Source organism: Protopterus annectens, chromosome 1.part2 (genome assembly GCF_019279795.1).
Source record: "Protopterus annectens isolate FY-2018-M chromosome 1.part2, PAN1.0, whole genome shotgun sequence".
In the NCBI taxonomy this organism is placed as follows: domain Eukaryota; kingdom Metazoa; phylum Chordata; order Ceratodontiformes; family Protopteridae; genus Protopterus; species Protopterus annectens.
Window position 1 is genome coordinate 311,318,921 of NC_056727.1, and position 20,379 is coordinate 311,339,299.

The following is a 20,379-nucleotide window of genomic DNA, read 5'->3' on the forward strand; positions in this document are numbered from 1 at the left end:
AGCCCCTGCAGATTATTTGAGTTGTCTTAAAGCAGTGTTTGCTAGACATTCAAAAATACCTGATCCAGAAAACCAAGCTAAGCCAAGTTAAGCTAAGTTCTTCGTGTTTCACTGTTGCAGTTATTACATTTGGGTAATTTGCTGGCAGGTTGCCCTCAGTCGGCCTGATTAACAAAGTCTTGGGTCCTGCGTTGGTTGCTGTCCTTTCTTCCATGACGTCATGGGTATAAAACATGCAGCTGACGCCATTACATCAGTCTTTCTTGCCGTGCGGTGCCCAAAGCAGAAGCAGTTCGCAAGTGCCAGTTGGCCGACTCCTGAAATTTTTGTTTTCGAGTTTCAGAACTCAAATCTTCAACTTAAAGCTAAGTACCCCGTTGGGGAAACTTTTTCTTGCTCCTTACCGATGTCAGTAAAAGTTAATAATTGCATTACTTGTGGAAAGCAAATACCTCATAAAGATTTTCATTTGTACTGTATTCCTTGCCTAGGCCCTGACCACGATGTACCTTGCTGTCGGTTTTGTGCTTTATTTAATCATCGCACTATCCATTGTCGGTACATTTTTGCCTCTAAGTATTTTGCTTCTCGGTTTAATTATCCAGAAATTATGTCTGTTAGCCATCCGACTACCGGAATTCTGAAAAAACACAAAGACAGAGACAGGCCGTCGAGGTCCAAAACTGCCGACAACGCTTCTTCTAAGCCAGTCGCCAGTTCGCAGGTACTCCGTGAGGCATTTATGCAGCCCCTGATACCTGCTACTTCTGACTCGCAGGCCTCTACTGAGACCCATTCGGAATCCGGTATGCCGCGAGATGCTTCACCTATGGAATCCGCGGATGTCTCTACCTTGGATGGGTCCGGAGCCGCTGTGCAGGCACCGGCATCTGAGGGTGTATTCAGGCCTACAGACTTGCATATTAAACCGACTCCACCTTCTACTCTAAGGCTTAAATCTCGATCTGTGTCTACAAAACTGATGCCCAGGCCACATGTTCAGGCCCCTATGCCTAAAAAACAAATGATCAAAATGGCTGAAGATCTTATTACTCTAATCAGGGGTAGTCACCCCCCCCCCCTTCTAAGAGGCCTAGGACTGAGCTTGACTATGAATCTTCTGATCAGGACTCTGTTTCTTCTAATTATTCCAGTGACCTAGATTTGTCCATACCTACTTATGAGGATTCTGATGCAGAGGATTCCATTCCCTCTGCTTCCCCCCTGAGGACTTTTCTTTTGCGGAAACTTTACATACCTTAAGGGAACATTTTCACTGGGAAAGTCAGGAATTTTCTGAATCTAAAAAGAGGCTTAGGGATTTCCTCCTTCTACCTCAGCATAGGCCTTTGGCTATAACTCCTGTACTAATAGCCATGTGTTTTCAAAATCCAGTATGGCCCCTGATTCCCTGCCTCCAGCTCCCAGTAAACCTGACAGATACTACAGGGTTCCTGAGTCCCACAAGTTCCTTTTCAAATATCCTGTTGCAGATCCGAAAACCATTTCTTAGGGGCCCAAGGGCATTAAGGCTTCTACTGCTAAAAATCCTACCCCCTTCTGATAGAGACTCCAGGGCGCTGGATAGATGGGGTAAAAAGATTTATACTTCTGCAACCTTGTCAATCAGGGCTTTAAACTGCCAATTTCATATGCTAAAATATCAACAGCATATTATGGGACTGCTCAAACAGAAAATTATGTTGATTTCTGACTGTGTGGAAAATAAAGATTTACAGGATTTATTGCAGTCTGCTGAACAAGTTGGAAAACATACTTGGCAATGTGGTTTTGATTCTTTAGAGTCCTCTTGCACAGCTGCTGTTACTGGGTCTGTGCTTAGAAGGCATGCTTGGCTTAAGGAGCAATCTCTGCCTGATAATGTTAAAGTAAAATTGTTGGATGCTCCTTTAAATCAGGACCGCCTGTTTGGCAATAAGGCTGAAGAAGTTCTAAAAAAGATGGAAGATGAAGCTAAATCTATGCAAACTGTAAAAGATTTCTTACAAGTGCAACCTCCAAGATTTAGCAGGCACTGGCCTTCTAAGAACTGGTCCTTTCCAGCTCCTTCCAGATCCACTCAAGCCAAACCCAGACACACCAAAAGCACCAGGTTTCAGTCTCAAGGGACTCTCAAAACTAAGCAATGGGGGGGTCCTCCACTTCTAAATCTGGAAATAACAAGACACCCCCTATGGTAAACATTCTCAATGACTTTCCTTTAAAATTACCAAGCACTTACCTTTTAGTTGCCCCTTTTGGGGGAAAGATTGCTCTTCATGCAAAAAACTGGGAACTCATAACCCAGGGCAAATGGGTTTTAAATATAGTGTCCCAGGGATACAGATTTAATTTCCACACTTTGCCAACACCAAACGGGTAGCCAGACCTGCCCCCAAATCAGTGGGCAGAGGCTCAGAAACAAGTACTTTCCCTCTTAAACATGGGAGCTATTCAGCTGGTACCAGAAGAGGAAAAGGAACAAGGTTTTTATTCCAGGCTTTTCCTGGTACCCAGAAAAGACAAATCATAGCGTCCAATTCTGGACCTGTCTACTCTAAACACCTTTCTGGACATTCCAAAATTCAAGATGCTGACTCTTCACCAGTTACTTCCTATGCTAGTCAGAGATGCCTGGTTGGCAACTCTAGATTTAAAAGAAGCTTACCTGCTTATCCCAATCAGGGAATCTTGCAGAAGATACCTGCGCTTCAGAGCAGGTACTTGCATTATCAGTTCTCTGCACTGCCCTTTGGCTTGTCTACTGTGCCCAGGGTATTCACAAAGTGCCTGGCTCCAGTAATTGCATTTTGCAGGCAAAGAAATATTCAAATATACCATACCTGGATGATTGTCTAATTCAGGCAGAAAACTAGGCCATACTTATAAATCATCTGGCGTTTGTAAAAAGGGTTCTAACTTGTCTAGGGTATACCATAAACGAAAAGAAATCACAACTGGTACCCTCTCAGCAGATTACATTCCTGGGTGCAAGCTTGAATAAAACTGTCCAAATGGCGTTCCTCATGCCAGAAAAGCAAATTCATTTGGTAAATTACTTCAGACAAGTGGCCACAAAAACCCCGCTATCGGCAAGACAAATACTGCAAGGCTTGGGGTTCATGGCCTCCTGTATTCTTCTAATTTCATATGCAAGACTGCATATGAGGAAACTTCAGTGGTACTTAAAAAGTTTGTGGAGTTAACATTGTCACAGCCTGGAAACAATGATTCCTATCATACCTTGCCTACGCCTGGAGTCCCTATGGTGGGCAGAGGCCTGCCACCAAAACAAGGGACTGCCATTCACACTACCCCCTGCCACCCAAACCCTAACTACAGACGCATCAGACTATGCATGGGGGGCTCACCTGACAGGGAAGTGCATTCAGGGCAAATGGAACCCAAATCAAATGCACCTACATATCAATCAAAAAGAAATGTTAGCTGTACAGAATGCTCTGACAGCCTTCAAGGACTACATTTATCCAGGACAACTAATGGTAAAGATGGACAACACCACGGTTATGTGGTACATAAGCAGGGGGGTACACATTCCTACCCCCTCTGCAGACTAGCCATGGCATTGTGGGACACAGCCTTTTAATACCAAGTGCAACTACAAGCTCAATTCCTGCCAGGAAAACTGAATACACTGGCAGACGGACTAAGCAGAAATCTCATGGACCCACATGAGTGGAAACTGGAACCACGGATTTTCAACATGTTGACAAGCAAATGGGGGAGCCCAGAGATCTATTTTCCTCCCCCCAGAACTACCAGTTGGACAAATTTTGCACAAGGACTCCACAAAAAAGCCTGGAAAGTGGATGCTCTGTCCTTCAGCTGGAAAAACCTATCAGTCTACGCCTTTCCCCCTCTGCCTCTGCTCTCCAAAGTTCTGCTAAAAGTCAAACAGGACAAACCAAAAATTATTTTGATTGCTCCAGACTGGCCACGCCAACACTGGTACCCACTCCTGCGCAGTGTGTCACAAATATCTCCATGGCATCTCCCTCAGACACCTTCCTTACTGTCTCAGCAGGAGAACCAAATTCTGCACCCTCAGCTTCCAACATTGAACCTTGCAGCTTTGCTGATCACTTAAATTCACCCTTAGCATCCCTCAGCAAACCTGTGATGGATGTCATCTTGGAGGTGAGAAGACCTAGTACTAGAAAATCTCATGCTGACAAATGGAAAAGATTCTGTGCCTGGAACCAGTCTTTGGGGATGAGCACAGCAGCGCCCAATTTACCTCCGATTTTGCAATACTTAACTGAGATGCTTCACAAGGGCCTGTCTTTTTCCTCTATTAAAATCCCCGCTTCAGCTATTTCAACTCACTATAACCCAGAACCACCCCTCTTTTCTCATCCCCTGCTCAAACAGTATCTCAGAGGGCAAAGAACTTGAGACCACACAGGAGAGCTCCAACCCCTGCTGGGACCTTAACTTTGTTTTGGAAAAGCTCACTTTACCTCCTTTCGAGGCAGCTGCTACTGCAAACTTAAAATTTCTTTCTTGGAAAACAGCCTTCCTCTTAGCAATCACTTCAGCTAGAAGGATATCTGAATTACAGGCCCTTATGGCAGTGGAGCCTTTCATCATCTTTCATGCGGATAGGGTATCTCTGAGGACAAATCCATCCTTCATGCCCAAGGTGGTTTCCAGTGTGGCTCTTAATCAGATCATTCATTTGCCAACCTTCTATCCCAGTCCACAAAACAAAGGGGAACGGATTCTGCATTCCTTGGACGTGCACAGACAACTTAGATTGTACTTGAACAGAACTAAATGTCGAAGAAAATCTGAACAATTGCTAGTGGCATTTGCTGCTGGGGCAGAGGGGAAGGCTATTTCAAAACAAACCATTTCTAAATGGATAAGCCATTGCATTCATTTTGTGCTATAAGCACCATAGAAAACCTATCCCCCAGGGGATCACATCTCATTCCACCAGGGCTGCATCTACTTCTGCAGCCTTTCTTAGAGGTGTTCCTACCAGGGATATTCTAGAAGCTGCTACCTGGAGTTCAGTACATACTTTCACCAAGCATTATCATTTACCAATTTCTCTAAATCCAGAGCTGGCTTTGCCACTGCAATCTTGCAGGGCCTTATAGCTGGTCCAAATGCTGTATAAATCCACCCTCCCAACCATAACTTTGGGAATCTACCCAAATGTAACGACTGCAACAGTGAAACACGAAGAACATAGTACAGTTGTGTACACTTACCATAAATGTAGATGTTTAAGTGTATTCACCGTTGCAGTCTTGGTTACCCTCCCTCCAGCCCCCTGTTTTTCTCTTACTATATCTCTACTTTCTTTTAATATGTTTAAAAGCCTTTTTGGTGTATTTGCTTTTGATTGGAGGTATATTTTTGTGTTTTTAATTTTATTTGCTCCCCATTTGGGGGGCACCTGACATCTGGGGCAAGAAAAACTGATGTAATGGCGTTGGCTTCATGTTTTATACCCCTGACGACCTGACGTCATGGAAGAAGGGACAGCAATCAACGCAGGACCTAAGACTTTGTTAATCAGGCCGACTGAGGGCAACCTGCCAGCAGATTACCCAAATGTAATGACTGCAACAGTGAATACACTTGAACATCTACATTTATGGTAAGTGTACACAACTGTACTTTATTGCTGCAGCTTTTGTGCCAGTTCTGCAAGCCTCTGTACAAAATCAAGTAAAGCAAGTGCTTATAGACTTTCTGGGAAAAGAGTCCTTACTAAGTGCTGCAAATCACTGCACTGACTATGTCAGAATAATAAAACAGAAATAAATCTTGATCCTTTGCTGTTAGTAGATCAAAAGGGGACCTATGTTAAGGTAAAAAAAAAAAAAAAAAATCCTTTCCTGGTGGACAGTGGAGCCACTAGATCTGTATTAAAAGTTACCTCAGGTAATCAGAAACCAATATCAAAACAAAAAGTAAAGGCATTTGGAGTAACAAATGCTAATGTTACGTATCCTGTTTTAGAACCTATACCCATTTTTTTTAAGACCGATTGAAGAAAGGTATTCTTTTCTTCTTTGTACTACTGCACCAGTAAATTTGCTAGGGAGAAACCTATTATGCAAACTTGGTTGTACTATTTACTGTGCACCAGAAGGAGCGCATTTGAATGTTCCAACAAAATCAAAGGGAAGAATATTAGCAGTTGTAGAAAAAGCTGAGGAACAGCCTTTTAAAGGCATACAGACAGCTAAAAAAAATGCTGCAGCAGGTACCTGTTAATTTGTGGGCTAAACATGCTAATAAAGTAGGTGTATTAAAATCTGCAGAACCAGTAAGAATAAAATTTAATCCATCTAAACCTCTCCCTAGAGTTGTGTAGTATCCACTGAAACCAAAAGCAGTGCAAAAAATTAAACCTGTAATTCAGTACTTAATGCAACAAGGAGTAATAGTGCCAGCTAAAAGCCCTTGTAGTCCTCTAATTCTCCCTGTAAAAAAAGCCAAAAAAGAATACTTCTAGGTTTGTGTGAAATTTGAGGGCTTTAAACAGTACAGTATTACCAACTTTTCCAGTGGTTCCAAATCCATCAACAATACTGAGTTGCATAACCACCTACAGCAAAATATTTTTGTGTGTTAGATCTGTGTTCAGCATTCTTTTCTATACCTATCCATCCTGAAAGTTAGTTTGTGTTTGCTTTAACTTATAAAGGACAGCGGTAGACATGGACATGGTTGCTAGAAGGATACACTGAATCTCCTTCAATATTTTCGCATATTCTAAAAAAAAGATTTGGAAGATGTGACATTTCCAGGTAGGTCTGTGTTAAGTGTACTATGTAGATGATTTACTAATAGCATGTGATTCTTTTCAGCAGGATACCATACATCTTTTAACTCTTCTTGCAAAAAAAGGCACAAGGTGTCAAGGTAAAAATTACACCTGTAATTATCTCAGGTACATTATCTTGGTCATCTGATATCTCAGGGTAGCAGGCAAATGTTGCCATCTCGTATTGAGGCAATAGCTAAAGCCCCCCCCCACACCCAGCTATTTAGCATCAACTGAGATCTTTCTTAGGTATGACAGAATGTTGCAGACAGTGGATTTCTAATAATGGAAAAATTGCTAAACCTTTGACAAATCTTTTAAAACAGGATACACCAGAGCCCCTCCCCTGGGATAGTGAAGAGGAAAATTCATTTCAAAATTTAAAGCAGGCTTTAACTACTGCCCCAGATTTAGGATTACAGAATTATGGAAATGCTTTAATTTTATTTTGTCATAAAAAAAATGGATTTGCTCAGGAATGCTTGTACAGAAACATGAAGACAACTATTGTCCATTAGCTTATTATATGGCACTTGATTTTGCTACGAAGGGATTTCCACCATGTTTAAGGGCAGTGGCTGCTGCCACCATTCTAGACCATCTTGCGCAATCACTGATGCTCTGATATGATCTTACAGTAGGTGGCCATCATCTCACTTACTTAAAATAAAAACTAACCCCTCTCTACTGCATGTCTAACTAAATATGAACTTACACTGCTTTCTGATCCATCTGTTTCTCTCATACACTGTCCTGTTCTAAATCCTATTACTTATTGCCAAGGATTGTGAAGAGCATGATTGTGTGTGTGTGACTAATTATCTGCTTTCTTCTAAAAATTACTTAATGGACACTGCTATACTCAATGCTGAACGAGACCTATTTGTGGACGGTTCCTGTAAAAGAAATTGAAATGGAAATCTTGTCGAAGAAATATCTGTCTGCACCAATAATGATGTTTTGCTTCAACAAAGACTAGAGGGTATAAATTCTGCCCAGGTAGCTGAGTTAGTGGCTCTTCTAAGAGCTTGTGAGTTAGCCAAAGAGAAGACTGTAAATACATTCACTAATAACAGGTATGCCTTTGGCATTGTACATAATTTGGGGCATCTTTAAAAACAGAGTTGTTTTCTTCAGCAGAAACGCAAATTAAAATTTCTTTCCATGTCAATGCTCTTTTAAAATGCTCTTTTTTTACCTAAAAAATTACCATTAGTCAAATGTAGTGCCCATCAAAAGGGTATAGAGAGTTTTAAAGGAAAATAATTTGGCAGAGGAAGCTCAGAAGTGGCTTAAAGGTGGATGCAGTAAATCTGCCAATGGGTTATGGTGGCATCCGGATGGCCGACTGGTGGTGCCTCCCTCCTTGCTACCTTACCTGGTGAGGGCATATCATTTTACCAGCCCATGCAGGTGAGACAACTTTATTTAATCAAATTATCCAAAGTTGGTATGCCCCTCATGTCTCTTATTTGATACTTCACTATGTTAATAATTGTGCAGTATGTTTAGAACACAGTGTTGACAAAATACAGATGTTAAAGCTGCATGTTTACTACCACCTTGGAAACCTTTTTGTTAATGTGCAGCTGGACTTTGTCCATGTGCCAAAGGTCCATAATTTACAGTTTGTTGTTGTAATAGTATGTGTGTTTTCTGCATGAGTAAAAGCTTACCCATGTCACAAAGCAGATTCTGTAAGCATTGTTAAAAAACTTGTATTTGCATTCCTTCCTCTGCAGGCTCTTACTCACCCTTTACCTTCCCCTTCCTTCCTCACTCAGTCTCGCAGACCTGTTATAACATGTTTATCTACCTCACTTCATCTCAACTCCAAATACATATCCAACTGACTTACACCTAGCATCCTCTCACTACCACTTATACTACTCACTCCGTTTCCTCTCTTACTCCTTTATTTTCCCCTTCCATCCCATTAGTCCTTCTAGCGTGTTCTACCTTCGTGTGAAGCATCTGCTTTAGATCTGTTTGAGTTTAGTGCAATATTTGTGTGTAGGATTTAGGTATATGAGTTTAGAACAGTATCCATTTGAGCTTAGTACTATTTGTATATACATCCGACCTTTATTCCTAGCCTCTAGCTAGATATTGATATATCTGTTCATTACTATGTTTCATGTTGTATGTATAGCTAATGTTTGCTGCAGTATGTATTATTTGCTATTGTATGTATATTCAATTGTTCTTCATGTACTATGCTGCTCATTTTTTGTTCTGTAGAGCTTATCTCCCCGGACCTCCGCTGAAAAAGGACCTGTGTCCAGTTGGAATTTCCCAATAATCAAATGTAAATAAATAATAAAAATTTAAAATAAATTTGAATTTATACCTAGATTTAGTGTACCTTGTACTATCAGTAGTAATCAGGAAGCTCATTTAAACAGTTGCCTGACTAGAGAGCTATACAGGATTTTTAATACTAAGTTGAGTCTTCACTGTCCCAACTATCCACAGTCATTTGGATTAGTAGAGAGGACTAATAGGACCCTTAAAAATAAAATTTCAAAGATTTGTGGTAAAACAAACCTTAAATGCCCAGAGGCACTTCCCTTAGCCCTAATGAGAATGAGAGGTACATTAAATACTACAAGGAAGTTTGAGTCTCTGTGAGATATCAATGGGTAGACCCAGGGTCCTTCCAGCTACTCCTTCTGTGTCAAATAGGTTCATAGGTTGGTATTGGGCTATCTGCCCGAAGGCATATATTAGTCCAGCCACGTTGTGCGGTATTCACCGCCCCTTTAGTAGTTCCCTAGACCCGTGTACTAGCAGCTAATACCCTAGGCCCCTATCTAGTAGTGCTGTTGGTGTGATCCCCGGTGTGAACTTTCTGTTACCCATCCACTCATCAAGGTTCCTCTTGAAGAGTGATAGTGAGGGGCTCTGTCTTATGTAGATCGGGACCCTGTTCCATAGTAAGGGAAGTCTCTGCGAAGGGAATCTATCCCTCCAGCATGTTCTATTCATTGTTGTGTTGAGGTTTATATCCCTAGAGCATGTGTAGCTCGAGTAGATTTGGTTTTGCTAAGATGGAGCATGTTCAACAATTCTGGGTTGGACATGACTCTGTACGTTAGACAGAAATCACCTCTGAGAAAGCAGTATGCAACAGAGAACAGTCTTAGCTTTTTCAATCGTGCTGCATAGGGAAACTGTTTGAGGCCAGTAATCCTCTTGGTTAGGTACCTTTGTGGTCTCTCCAGCTGCTGGAGATGTCTAGCCAGGTACATTCCAATTTGTGCATTGTACTCAATAATGGGTCTGATGAGGGAAGAGTAGAGGGGCACCATTACATCCTTAGATCTTGATGCGAACCCTTTCGTGATCAGATGGGTCACATAGAAGGATTTTCTAACCACTTTGGCAACATGGTTATCAAAGGAAAGCTGACTATCTGCTTGGGTCCCTAGATCCCTTATTTCTTCTTCAGATTTCAGGGGATTACCTCCTATGTTGGAGTTTGCGGGTACTCTGTTTTTTCCAAAGGGGATTACTATGCATTTTTTTGCATTTAGCTTGAGACCATGGCTTTGACACCATGCATCAGTCTCATTTAGGCCCTTCTGGAGGATCTCCATGTCGGCCGGAGACTCTATTATAGCACCCAGTTTGCAGTCGTCCCCAAACTTAGTCAGCCACAGCCCCTCCGTGCTTGCCTCTACTTCTGAGAAGTATATGCCAAACAGGAGGGGCCCCAGGACAGGGCCCTGAGGCACACCACTCGGTACTGGTCTGGATTCGGACATAGATCCCACTACTCTTACTTTATGGGATCTGTCTGAGAGCCATGTTGCGATCCATCTTGTGACATAAGGGTTTATGCCCAGGCTGGTGAGCTTATCAATAATATGTGAATGGGGAATTGTGTCAAATGCTTTAGCAGGGTCAAGGTAAGCCGTGTGTACCTCCTTTTCCTTATCTATAGCCTGAGTAACTGTCTCAAAGAAATCCACCAGGTTCAGGAGGCATGATCTGCCCTTGACGAAGCCGAACTGTGTGGGGTCCAGTGACTGGAGGTTCCCAATCTCTCCATTTATGAATTCCATAATGATTCGCTCCATAGCCTTACAGATCAGACTGGTCAGGCTTATTGGTCGGTAGTTCCCAGGGTCAGTTGTGGCCCCACCCTTGTGTAGCGGGACCACCATTGCCGTGTGCCATTCTATGGGCACATATCCTGTGGAGAGGCTGAGACTGAACAGGGTATTAAGATGCGGGGTTAATTCCTTTTGGAGCTCGTGTATGACACAGCCTGGGACACCATCTGGTCCCATGGTGGCAGTGTTTTTAGCTTTAGATAGAGCCTTGTTAACCAACGTATCAGTAATAATTGGACTTGCACAATCCCCTAGAATGGTAATAGGCCCTGTAGGTGGTGAGGGGGGGGGGGATTTGCACAGAACCTGTCAGCTAAGATGTTGGCAATGTCAGAAGGGTCAGTGTATTTTGTTCCATTTTGTACTAGCTCAGAACAGACCTGAGCATTGCCATTTAGGTTTTTGACGTAGCGATAGAAGGCCTTATGGTTATCCTTGGCAACTTTCTTTTCAAAATTAGCTTTAGTTGACTTGATGAGGGCCCTCAATTTCTTACTAATGCTGATCAGGGATGATTTTTCTACTTGAGACTTGGCCTTTTTTTGTATAAGTCTCCTCCTTTTATTGTAAAGTTTGCTTATGGCTGGGGTCCACCAGACTGGTTTCTTCTTGCTTGAGGAAGGAGTCTTGGTTTATTTGGGATAGCACAGTCCATGCAATCCTGAAGATGCATATAGAGTGCCTTGGTGTAGGATTCCGCATCCTGGATATCATTATCCTTCTGCAAGGGAATAGTGAAGCTTTCCACTTGGGATGCAAGTAGTTTGAAGTTTGCTTTGGAAAGGTTTTTGACTATGGTTTCTTTGATTGGGGGAAGTGGAGGAGTGAGGATGTCCAGGGTTATCAGTTTGTGGTCGGATCTGACCAAGGAGGAGGTGATAACGGGTGTGGTACAGTGGGCGCCCATATTTGTGATGATTAAATCCAATATGTTGTCCCCTCTAGTGGGGGAACATACTAGTTGTTCAAGGGCATTTGAATTTATAAATTCTGTGAATCGCTGAGCATAGGAGTTGGAACATCGCTAGTTCACCCAGTCTATACCAGGGTAGTTGAAATCACCCAAGGTTATGGTGTTGGGTAGGACCTTTATATTTTTTAATTCTCAAGGAATGCAGAGTGAGCATCTTGGGACATGGTGGGCGATCTATAACCAGCTACGACTTGAAATGTGGTTTTGCCTGCTGATAGTTGCGCATGGATGATCTCTGGGGCATCAAGCTGTGCTACTAACTTGGAGATATGGGTATCCTTGATGAATATGGATACACCTCCGCCCTTTGTACTGCGATCCGGTAACTGAGGCTGGAAGGTATGATATGAATTGTAACCTGGGAGTGCTGGGGTGCTCTCGAGCCTTGAACCAGGTTTCCGTCACTGCACAAACATCGATTTTCTCCATGCTGAGGAGAGCCTCGAGTGTGTGCATTTTGAGGTTGAGACTTCTGGCGTTGAGTAGCATTACCCTTAGTTTTTGGTTACCTGTGCTGGTTACGGTGGTTGGTTTGTCCTTTGAGCCTTGCCTAAAAAAGGCACTGTGGGGACGGCAAGAGCCTTGGCCAGTATTCGAAAACCTAGGGGTGACAGGTGCAACCCATCTCTGGCAAAACAGTGAGGCTTGTCTATCATGTCATCCCAGGCAGACAGACACTGGATCCCCTTAGAATGACACTAGAAGCTTAGCCAATTGTTGAAATTGATAATTTTGTCTTTGTATTGTGGTATCATTCTAGGTGAAGGTAGTATGCTACTCAAGGTCAGGGTCATACCAGCTTGGGCTACATGATCAGAGAGCTCCTCAATGTCTCTTTTCATGTAGTCCAGGTAGATGCGTCTTAGATCATTCACACCAACATGTACAATGGCAGCGTCATACTTGTACTTGTTCTGGAGTGACCTAAGTGCCTGTGTTATGTGGCGGATCCGAGCACCCGACAGGCAGCTGACAGTAACCTTCTCCTTGTTCAGCCTGGTGAGTGGAACATCTGTGTGCCTTACTATAGAGTCTCGTGTTACTAGCGTGTTAGGTATGGTGTATGACTTAACTCTAATGGATGATGCTGTATTGTCTTACTGCACAAACCTTATACATTTCTTGCAGCAGTACCCCAAAACTGTGCTAGAAGCTCTTCCTCAGCTTCTTGACCAGCTCTGTCGCCAGCTGCAGCTCGGTGATTGGGTTTATATTAAAACTTTCTAAAAAAGAGAACTGTTTGAGTTCAAAGTGAAAAGGCCCTTTCCAGGTCCTGCTTACCACCCTTACTGCAATCTGCTGTGCAGGACTGCCAAGTTAAATACATATGTCACATTGCAGAAAAAAAGTTATGTGAAAGCCCCAGACAAATCATCTTTGTCAGCAAAAAAAGACTGAAGTACAAAGGAGGAATCATCTGCTCCAGTAAAGGATTAAAATTAAAAAAAAAAACAACTCAGATGACAGTCCATGATGAATCCGGTGACAACAGGTACTGTTACTTTGTTTTTGTTGCTGTTTCCTTTTATAAACTGGTCAGCAAAAAAATAGTTTCTTGTTGGTTCTTTGACAATATACTGTGGACTTAAATGTGACAAATTGTTGGGTGGGTTCACATATACCTCATCATTCTAAGGCAGGGATTCTCATGATTCCAATCCCTGTATCACAGGTGACATTTGAAAAGGATCTTAGTGACATGACTCTAACTTAGTGTAATGTGACTGACTTTTCAAAGGTTGTGCCTCTTTAGCTTGCTACCACAAATCGTGGAGGCACATGCTATACCAAAAATGAGACTGTACCAGTGGAAACCAGCAAATGCAATGACACTAGACATACAAGTGCATTAAACTCTCTACACTTAAAAAGCTATGACTGGGGTTGTGACATGGACAGTTATAAAAGATCGTTACTACATTTGTGGTGATCATGCCTACCCCTGGTTGTCTACAAAGTGGTCTAAATGTTTTGTGGGCTGCATTACTCCTGCTTTTCAACATTCCAAGAACACTCCAGCAGGCAGACTGAAAAATAAATAGGCAATTCAGTGGATAGAGCAAATATTTTCAGTCTTTAGTGCTGGGTATGGAATGCAAAGAACAATGCTCAAAATCACCAGGCCTGCTCAGATTCTTCAGAAGGTAGCAAACCATACTTCACATCACATCAGCATGGCAAATCAAAAATGACTGAAATTCCAACTGTGGTATTAGAAAATCGGCTGGCACTTAACATAATGCTAGCTGCCGGGGGGGTCATATGCCCTCATAGAAAGTAATTTTTGTTCTTATTTGTGACTATCATAATGAATAAAAAACTTGACCAGTTTCATGGAGCAGAAGGTCAAGGACCTGGTCAGCACATCTAAACATTGGACACTTTTTGGATAGTTGGGCAGTGCATTTGGTAACCTGGGAGCTAGTATATTACAAGGTATTATTACAGTAATTGGTATTTTTTAGTTTTATTAATATTTTCTGTTCTAAGGGCTGTAATTAGAAAACGTTTAACCCCACCTGCACATGCAATGCCACTTATAAAAATATCTGATAATGAACTTAAGGTAAATGAAAATTCAGTCACTGTAAATGATAAATACTATGATGCTAAAGCATATTTATCATGTTAAAAAAATGTAAATGTAATTTTGTTTGTTGTGTGACACTTACAGTGTCAAATGGGGGAGGATTGTTACAGAAAAATACTGTCTCTCATGATTTTCTTCATTAAATACATATTAACTTGCAGTTTCTTCATAAATGAGCCAAATAAAATGTTTATAACGTTTGTTAAAAGCAAAATGTAAAATAGATGCATGATTATGCAAGATATAGTTTCATATAAGTTGTAGCTTTTTTATTTCAGGTGTCTTAGAATTTCACTCTGTACTGACAAGTAGCTGAAGGCAAAGTAAGTGCTGAAGGAGCTAGGGATGTTATGATATACTATGCTTAAAGAGTCTAGTTTCAGAATGTTAATGGAGGAAAAACAGTGTGCCAGGAATCTTTTGAAACCAGATTAAGTAACAGTATTCTGTGGCCTCCCCAGGCTGGGAGATGAGTTTTTTAAGAATGTCTTTGAGATAGTGTACTAAATCTAAATATTACAAGGTTAAAAGATAAATTCTTGGACAGGTGGTATATGTTTTAAAAAGGCATATTGTAAGGTATTCACGTAAAACTCTAAGTGAGGATCACAAGACTATAAAATACTTAAAAATTGTATTATTTTTTAAAAGTTCTGCATGCATAAAATTGATAAAAAAGGTATATATGTAGTGTTTTTTTTTTTTGTTTGAAAATCTTGTCAGGCGGTCTTCCAGTACTGTTTATGGAATAAACCAGTACTTTGCACATCTTGAAGCATTATTCTTGACTCAAGACTAAAAAATTAAAATTCTTTGTTATTTATTTGTGAACTTTAACAGGATCCTGACCAAAAAAAGATCATAGGCCTAAAGTGTCTTGAGCTGTCAAGAGAGGATGGAAGTTGTATTAATTTATTCAGTGTCTTTTAGACTTTTGAGGGGAGAACTTTGTATAACTTATGTGCCAAAAGAGACCTAATTGCCTGGAGTTCCTATTTCTTCACAAGTCCAGTATCTCTACCAGTACTCCAGCCAGGGACCTAAATATTCACCAATAAATAAATAGAACAAGTTGTAAGGACAGGTTTATAACCCATCACCACCCAAATGTCTGGAATAAACATCTCCTGCATGTTAAGAAGTGTGACAATATTATTTTACACACGAACTAGACTCCTTGATGGCTGTCCCAAGTTTATTACTAGATTGACTGGTATGGCTGTCCTGGAGAAAGGAAGTGTGACCTGAAGGAGGATACTGGAAAAGTATGAATGGTCATAAGACTTGATGGCCTTGGAATATCATTGAATCTATATGACTCCATTTACTGTTTAAGAAAATATACTTGCAGTAGCTAAGCAGTCTGAAGAAGTAGCATTTTTTTTAAGTGAAAGCACTTACTGGACTGATAATAGAGAATTTTATTTGTCATACTGTGGGAGTCTCATCTCTCTTACTGTTTGTTTCTTATTTTCACAGTGAAGCAGTCATTTCTATTTTTTTAATACTTTGAAAAACTAGTTTAGAAATATTCAGTCTCATTAATAGCTGTACTGAGTAGCACAACTTTCAAAATGTCTTTAACATTTTCACTACTCTTTACACAGTAACCAGCCATATGTATATTAATATGAATGAAAGTAAGTTAACATCAGAAATGTTATTAGATATGGCAAGGTCCATTGAGTGACAGCCATCAGATATGTCTAAATAAAATGGTTAGACTTAATTTTAGACTTAACGTACTTTTTTTGACTGGAGAATTACTTAACACATTTCACATGTGGTCCCTCATCCCATCAGTAGCTCAGAAGCTTTTCCATCTTCGATAAGCACTGTGTCCTTTTTGCCTTCTTGACCAGCAACATGTAGCAGCTTCATTTTCCTGAACCCTTTTCTGGCACAAAATCCCAAGGATCCTATTGTCCAGGAAGGGCCACCAGGACTCTCTTATGATTTCTCCCACATCCCTTATTCTAAAGTCCATGTAGAAAACCGGGCAGAACAAGAACTCTGTAATTCTCATAGCTCTATTTTTGGCTAGGCAAGTGCATTTTCTCTGTTAAGGCCTTGTTTTGTAGAGAAACCTCTACATCTGAGGCCCTCCAGATCCCTTCTAATTCATTTTTCTGGTAAACCTCACCAGGAACTGCACTCCGTTTGTCTACCTGCATGGCTTCTCCAGTTCTAGTAATAACCAGGGGCTCTTCATAAATGGGACAAGTTATTACAGATGCTCACTCCTGCCCAGAAAGCTATTGTTAAAAAATACTAGAGTAAGTGTACACTTTTTTTTTTAATTTGGGCTATAGTTCCTTCATTGTTAGGTTACCCTTCTCAAGAAATATGGAGAATTACAGAAGCCCATTAGCTTAACAGCAACAGAGAAGATCTTGGAAGTAATCATGAGAGGAAGGTTGGTAGCATTTATAGAGGACAGCAACCAACGTATGTTCATGGCCAGAAGGAGCTGTCAGTCAGACATGATTCAGTTTTATGACCTGGTTACAAATGATTTTTACAAGGGTGTACTGTTAGGCATGGCCTGTGTGTACTTCATCAAGGCCTTTGACTCTGTCCTTCACAAAGGGGTAATAGGAAACTGGAGAGATTGTGGGTTGGGCCAACACCGAAGAACTGAATAACTGTATGGCTGAACAATAGAATGCAGAGGGTTGTGGTGAGAAAGACAATGTCATGAATTGGTGAAGGCATAAGTGATGTACAACAAGGGTCCTTTCTGGATCCATTACTATTCACTGAGGTTGTTTTAGGTGTATCTGAGGGGACAGAGAAGAGATTGTCCTTTTTGCTGATGGCACAAAGACATAGATGCAGCAGTAGAGGAGTGGGGAGCAGTCTGTTTGAGGATTTGGAAAGGCTGAACAGGTGGTCAGAAAGGTGACAATTGAAGTGCATAGCAAACGGATACAACGTATTACACTTTGGCCTCAGCAGCCTTTGTGTGAAGTATCAGTTGTAAAGACTGGAAATGGTGGCAACAGAGCAGGAGAAGGGTCTGAGGGTGGCAAATTACACCAAAATTGGACCCCCCCCCCAGAGCATTGTGAGAAGATAGTGGTAGCAGCAAACAGAATGCTGAATGTATTCTTGGGGACAGATTTTGAAAGAGAATAGTTAATGCTTCCACTCTGCAAATCCTTGGTCAGACCACACCATCACCTTAAGTACTCTGTAAGATTCTGGAGGCCATGTAAGGAAAAGGATGGCAGGCAGCTTGAATGGAATTCAGCTGAAAGCTGACAGAATGATCTGTGGGATGGAAGGAAAGAAGAACATCCAGAAGCACTAGAAGCTAGGGGTTTTCTCACTTGGAATAACATAAGACAGGGGCATGATATTAGTACACAAAATCTTGTCAGAGAAATGTGAAGAGGACGTTCTAAAATGGAAGAAAGAGAGGAGGTATAGTCAGCCAGCTGCAGAGACTAACTACTTCTTGAATCTTTGAAAGTACTTCCTCACAGAGAGGGTTATGGATCTCTTGAGTGACCTATTAGAGTCGGTGGAGGAGAGGTAATCCACAGATGCATTCAAGAGAGCATGGGATGGGTGGTTAAATGGTAAAATGGAAGGAAAGATTGTATAGGAACATTGCATTATTAAGGCATTTAAAAGGAAGGCTTGATAGGCTTATTGTTTCTTTCTGCCATCAAGCTGATGTAGTATAATTTAATGTAATGTCCACAGACAGCACCAGTTTTATGTAGTCAAAACCAAAGCTTTAAAAAAAAGAATCACAGTCATTTTATCTTTTTTTCTAACAAGTAAGTTTGGATCTTACATTTCTAAATTTACTTTTTTCTTAGATGGTTGACTGGCACTGTTCATTTCTGAAAAGTTAAAGTAAAATTTGACTTCAGTACCTAGAACTTATTCAGCCAAGGCACTGACTACATTCCATGCCTTTTTCAAAAGTCCATCATTAAATGATATTTGTACTGCAGATGCATGGGCTTCAATGAATGCTTTTGCAAAATACTGTAAGCTGTTTATAGTTCTGGATTTAGTTTTGCCTTTTGGGCCACTGTATCAGAGGTATGTTTACTTGAAAGTTACCACCTAGGAGGATAAACTGGGGACTGTGCCCTACTGTTGATAAGGATGGACCTTCTTATACCCAGTATTAAAGCTATGTACTTACCATAATGTTAGACCTGGATAATCATATCTATATTGTCAACATAACCACCCTTCTTCTCTCGCCATGCTGGTTACACAGTCTATAAAGGACTTTGCTCTGATTTTTTCTGCTCTGCCTTAGTGAGACATGAATAAAATATGGAAAGAAAATACATTTGAAAAGCATTGCAGTAACATGGTAGGGAGTAGTAGCTTGGGAAAGTTTCAGATGGCAAACTTTCCTAATGCCTGAAAACACAAGTCGTTTTGTTGATAAAGATTGACTTGACCATCTTGACTTTATTTTTCCTGGGCATTCTTTCTTGAACTCCTCTGTGTAATTTAACTTTGCCCTCTAGAGCATTACTGAATGGATCCTTTATTTTTCCAACTGTTTCTCCTTTCAATTACAGCTGTGTTGAGAGTTTTTTCATATTATAGGTGCATCTGAAACTATGGTAAGCAGGTAGTGTTGTGATTTTCTAAACCCTACTACTTGTAATAATTTCACCTTTAGGAAAATTAGTTTGTTCCTGTGTTGATCAGAACTTAAGATGGCGATGAACATGCCTCTCAGCATGGAAGCAGGGATAATATTATAGGCTTTGGGAGATGGCTGTTTTGGAGGCAGCTGCTGATTTTTTTTTTAATAATGGACAAGAAAATACAGATATTTCTGAAATCTTCAGAGGTTACAAGCCAACATATTGGAACTTTCTTCTGGTCTCACCTGGAAAATGTGTACATAATAACTTTCCACTTATTGTTTCTTTATTTTACTAATAGTATTTGTATATTATTTTATTTATGCTATTAATACTAGTACTACTTTTTATGACAATGTTTATTTCTTTAGCAGCTCACTGTGCAAGAGGTTTAAAGATAGAGGTGAAGACTTGACAATGAGTTTGATATGTGAGAGTAAGAACTTTAATATTGTCATATTTATTTACTGCATTTTTAACTGTCAGTTTTTTAGTTGGGGATGGAGCACACCAGTGGGCATTGGACCATGGGATTCCTACTTGCTCTCCAGATGTAATGGCTACAAGTAAGAAATGTATTGCTTTTTTTTTCATTAGTACTATAAGTAATACAGCAGAATTTTTAACTGAAAATACAGTTTTACTGAACTGCATTTTTCAAGAGCGAGTGTACTTTTGTCCATGTTTTCTTGTTTTCATATGTTGTCTGAAGTAGGGCCAGACGTTTTGATGTGATGTTGCAGTGTATGCTTGTGCTTTCCATTGCAAATGCAGTTCCATTATGCAGTATCAAAATGTGCCTTTGGAAAGATTTAAAACAAAATCCTAGCCTGAGCTTTCTTATTTACTTGAGTTGCTATTAAATTATTAGCACTTTTTATTCATTTTAACATGGTATATCCAATGGACACCAATATTCCTTTACAGTGGCAACCCAGGAGCACTGTCCGGTTAATTGACCTGCTCAGAGTACCACAGCAGCAAATGGAGGTTGGATGAATCAAACCTTGTCCCCTGGATTACAGGAAGCATTTTGTTAACAGCTTGATTATGTTCATTAAACGACCACAGGGGAAAATACAGTGACTCAACACTTTAAAATACTGTATTGTTAAGAAACTGCATTTCCTTTTTAAAATTTTGATCCTCTTTGCTTACCCTTTGGCCGAATATCAACTACCCTAAGTCTAATTCCATTGTTCCTTTTTATCTATCCCTAGTGGTTGGGAACGTTCCATTGGCTGGTTGAAAAGGGGAGTTGG

At 40.7% G+C, this 20,379-nt stretch overlaps 1 protein-coding gene across 2 annotated transcripts in view; it reads left to right on the plus strand.

Annotated features, from left to right (window-relative positions):
- TASP1 (taspase 1) overlaps nucleotides 1-20,379 on the plus strand; it is a 1,724,078-nt gene that overhangs the window by 334,303 nt on the left and 1,369,396 nt on the right. For both annotated transcript variants that reach the window (XM_044056205.1, XM_044056211.1), the window contains exon 7: nucleotides 19,604-19,683. In XM_044056205.1, the coding sequence (XP_043912140.1) occupies nucleotides 19,604-19,683 (80 nt within the window). The remainder of the gene's footprint in view (nucleotides 1-19,603; nucleotides 19,684-20,379) is intronic.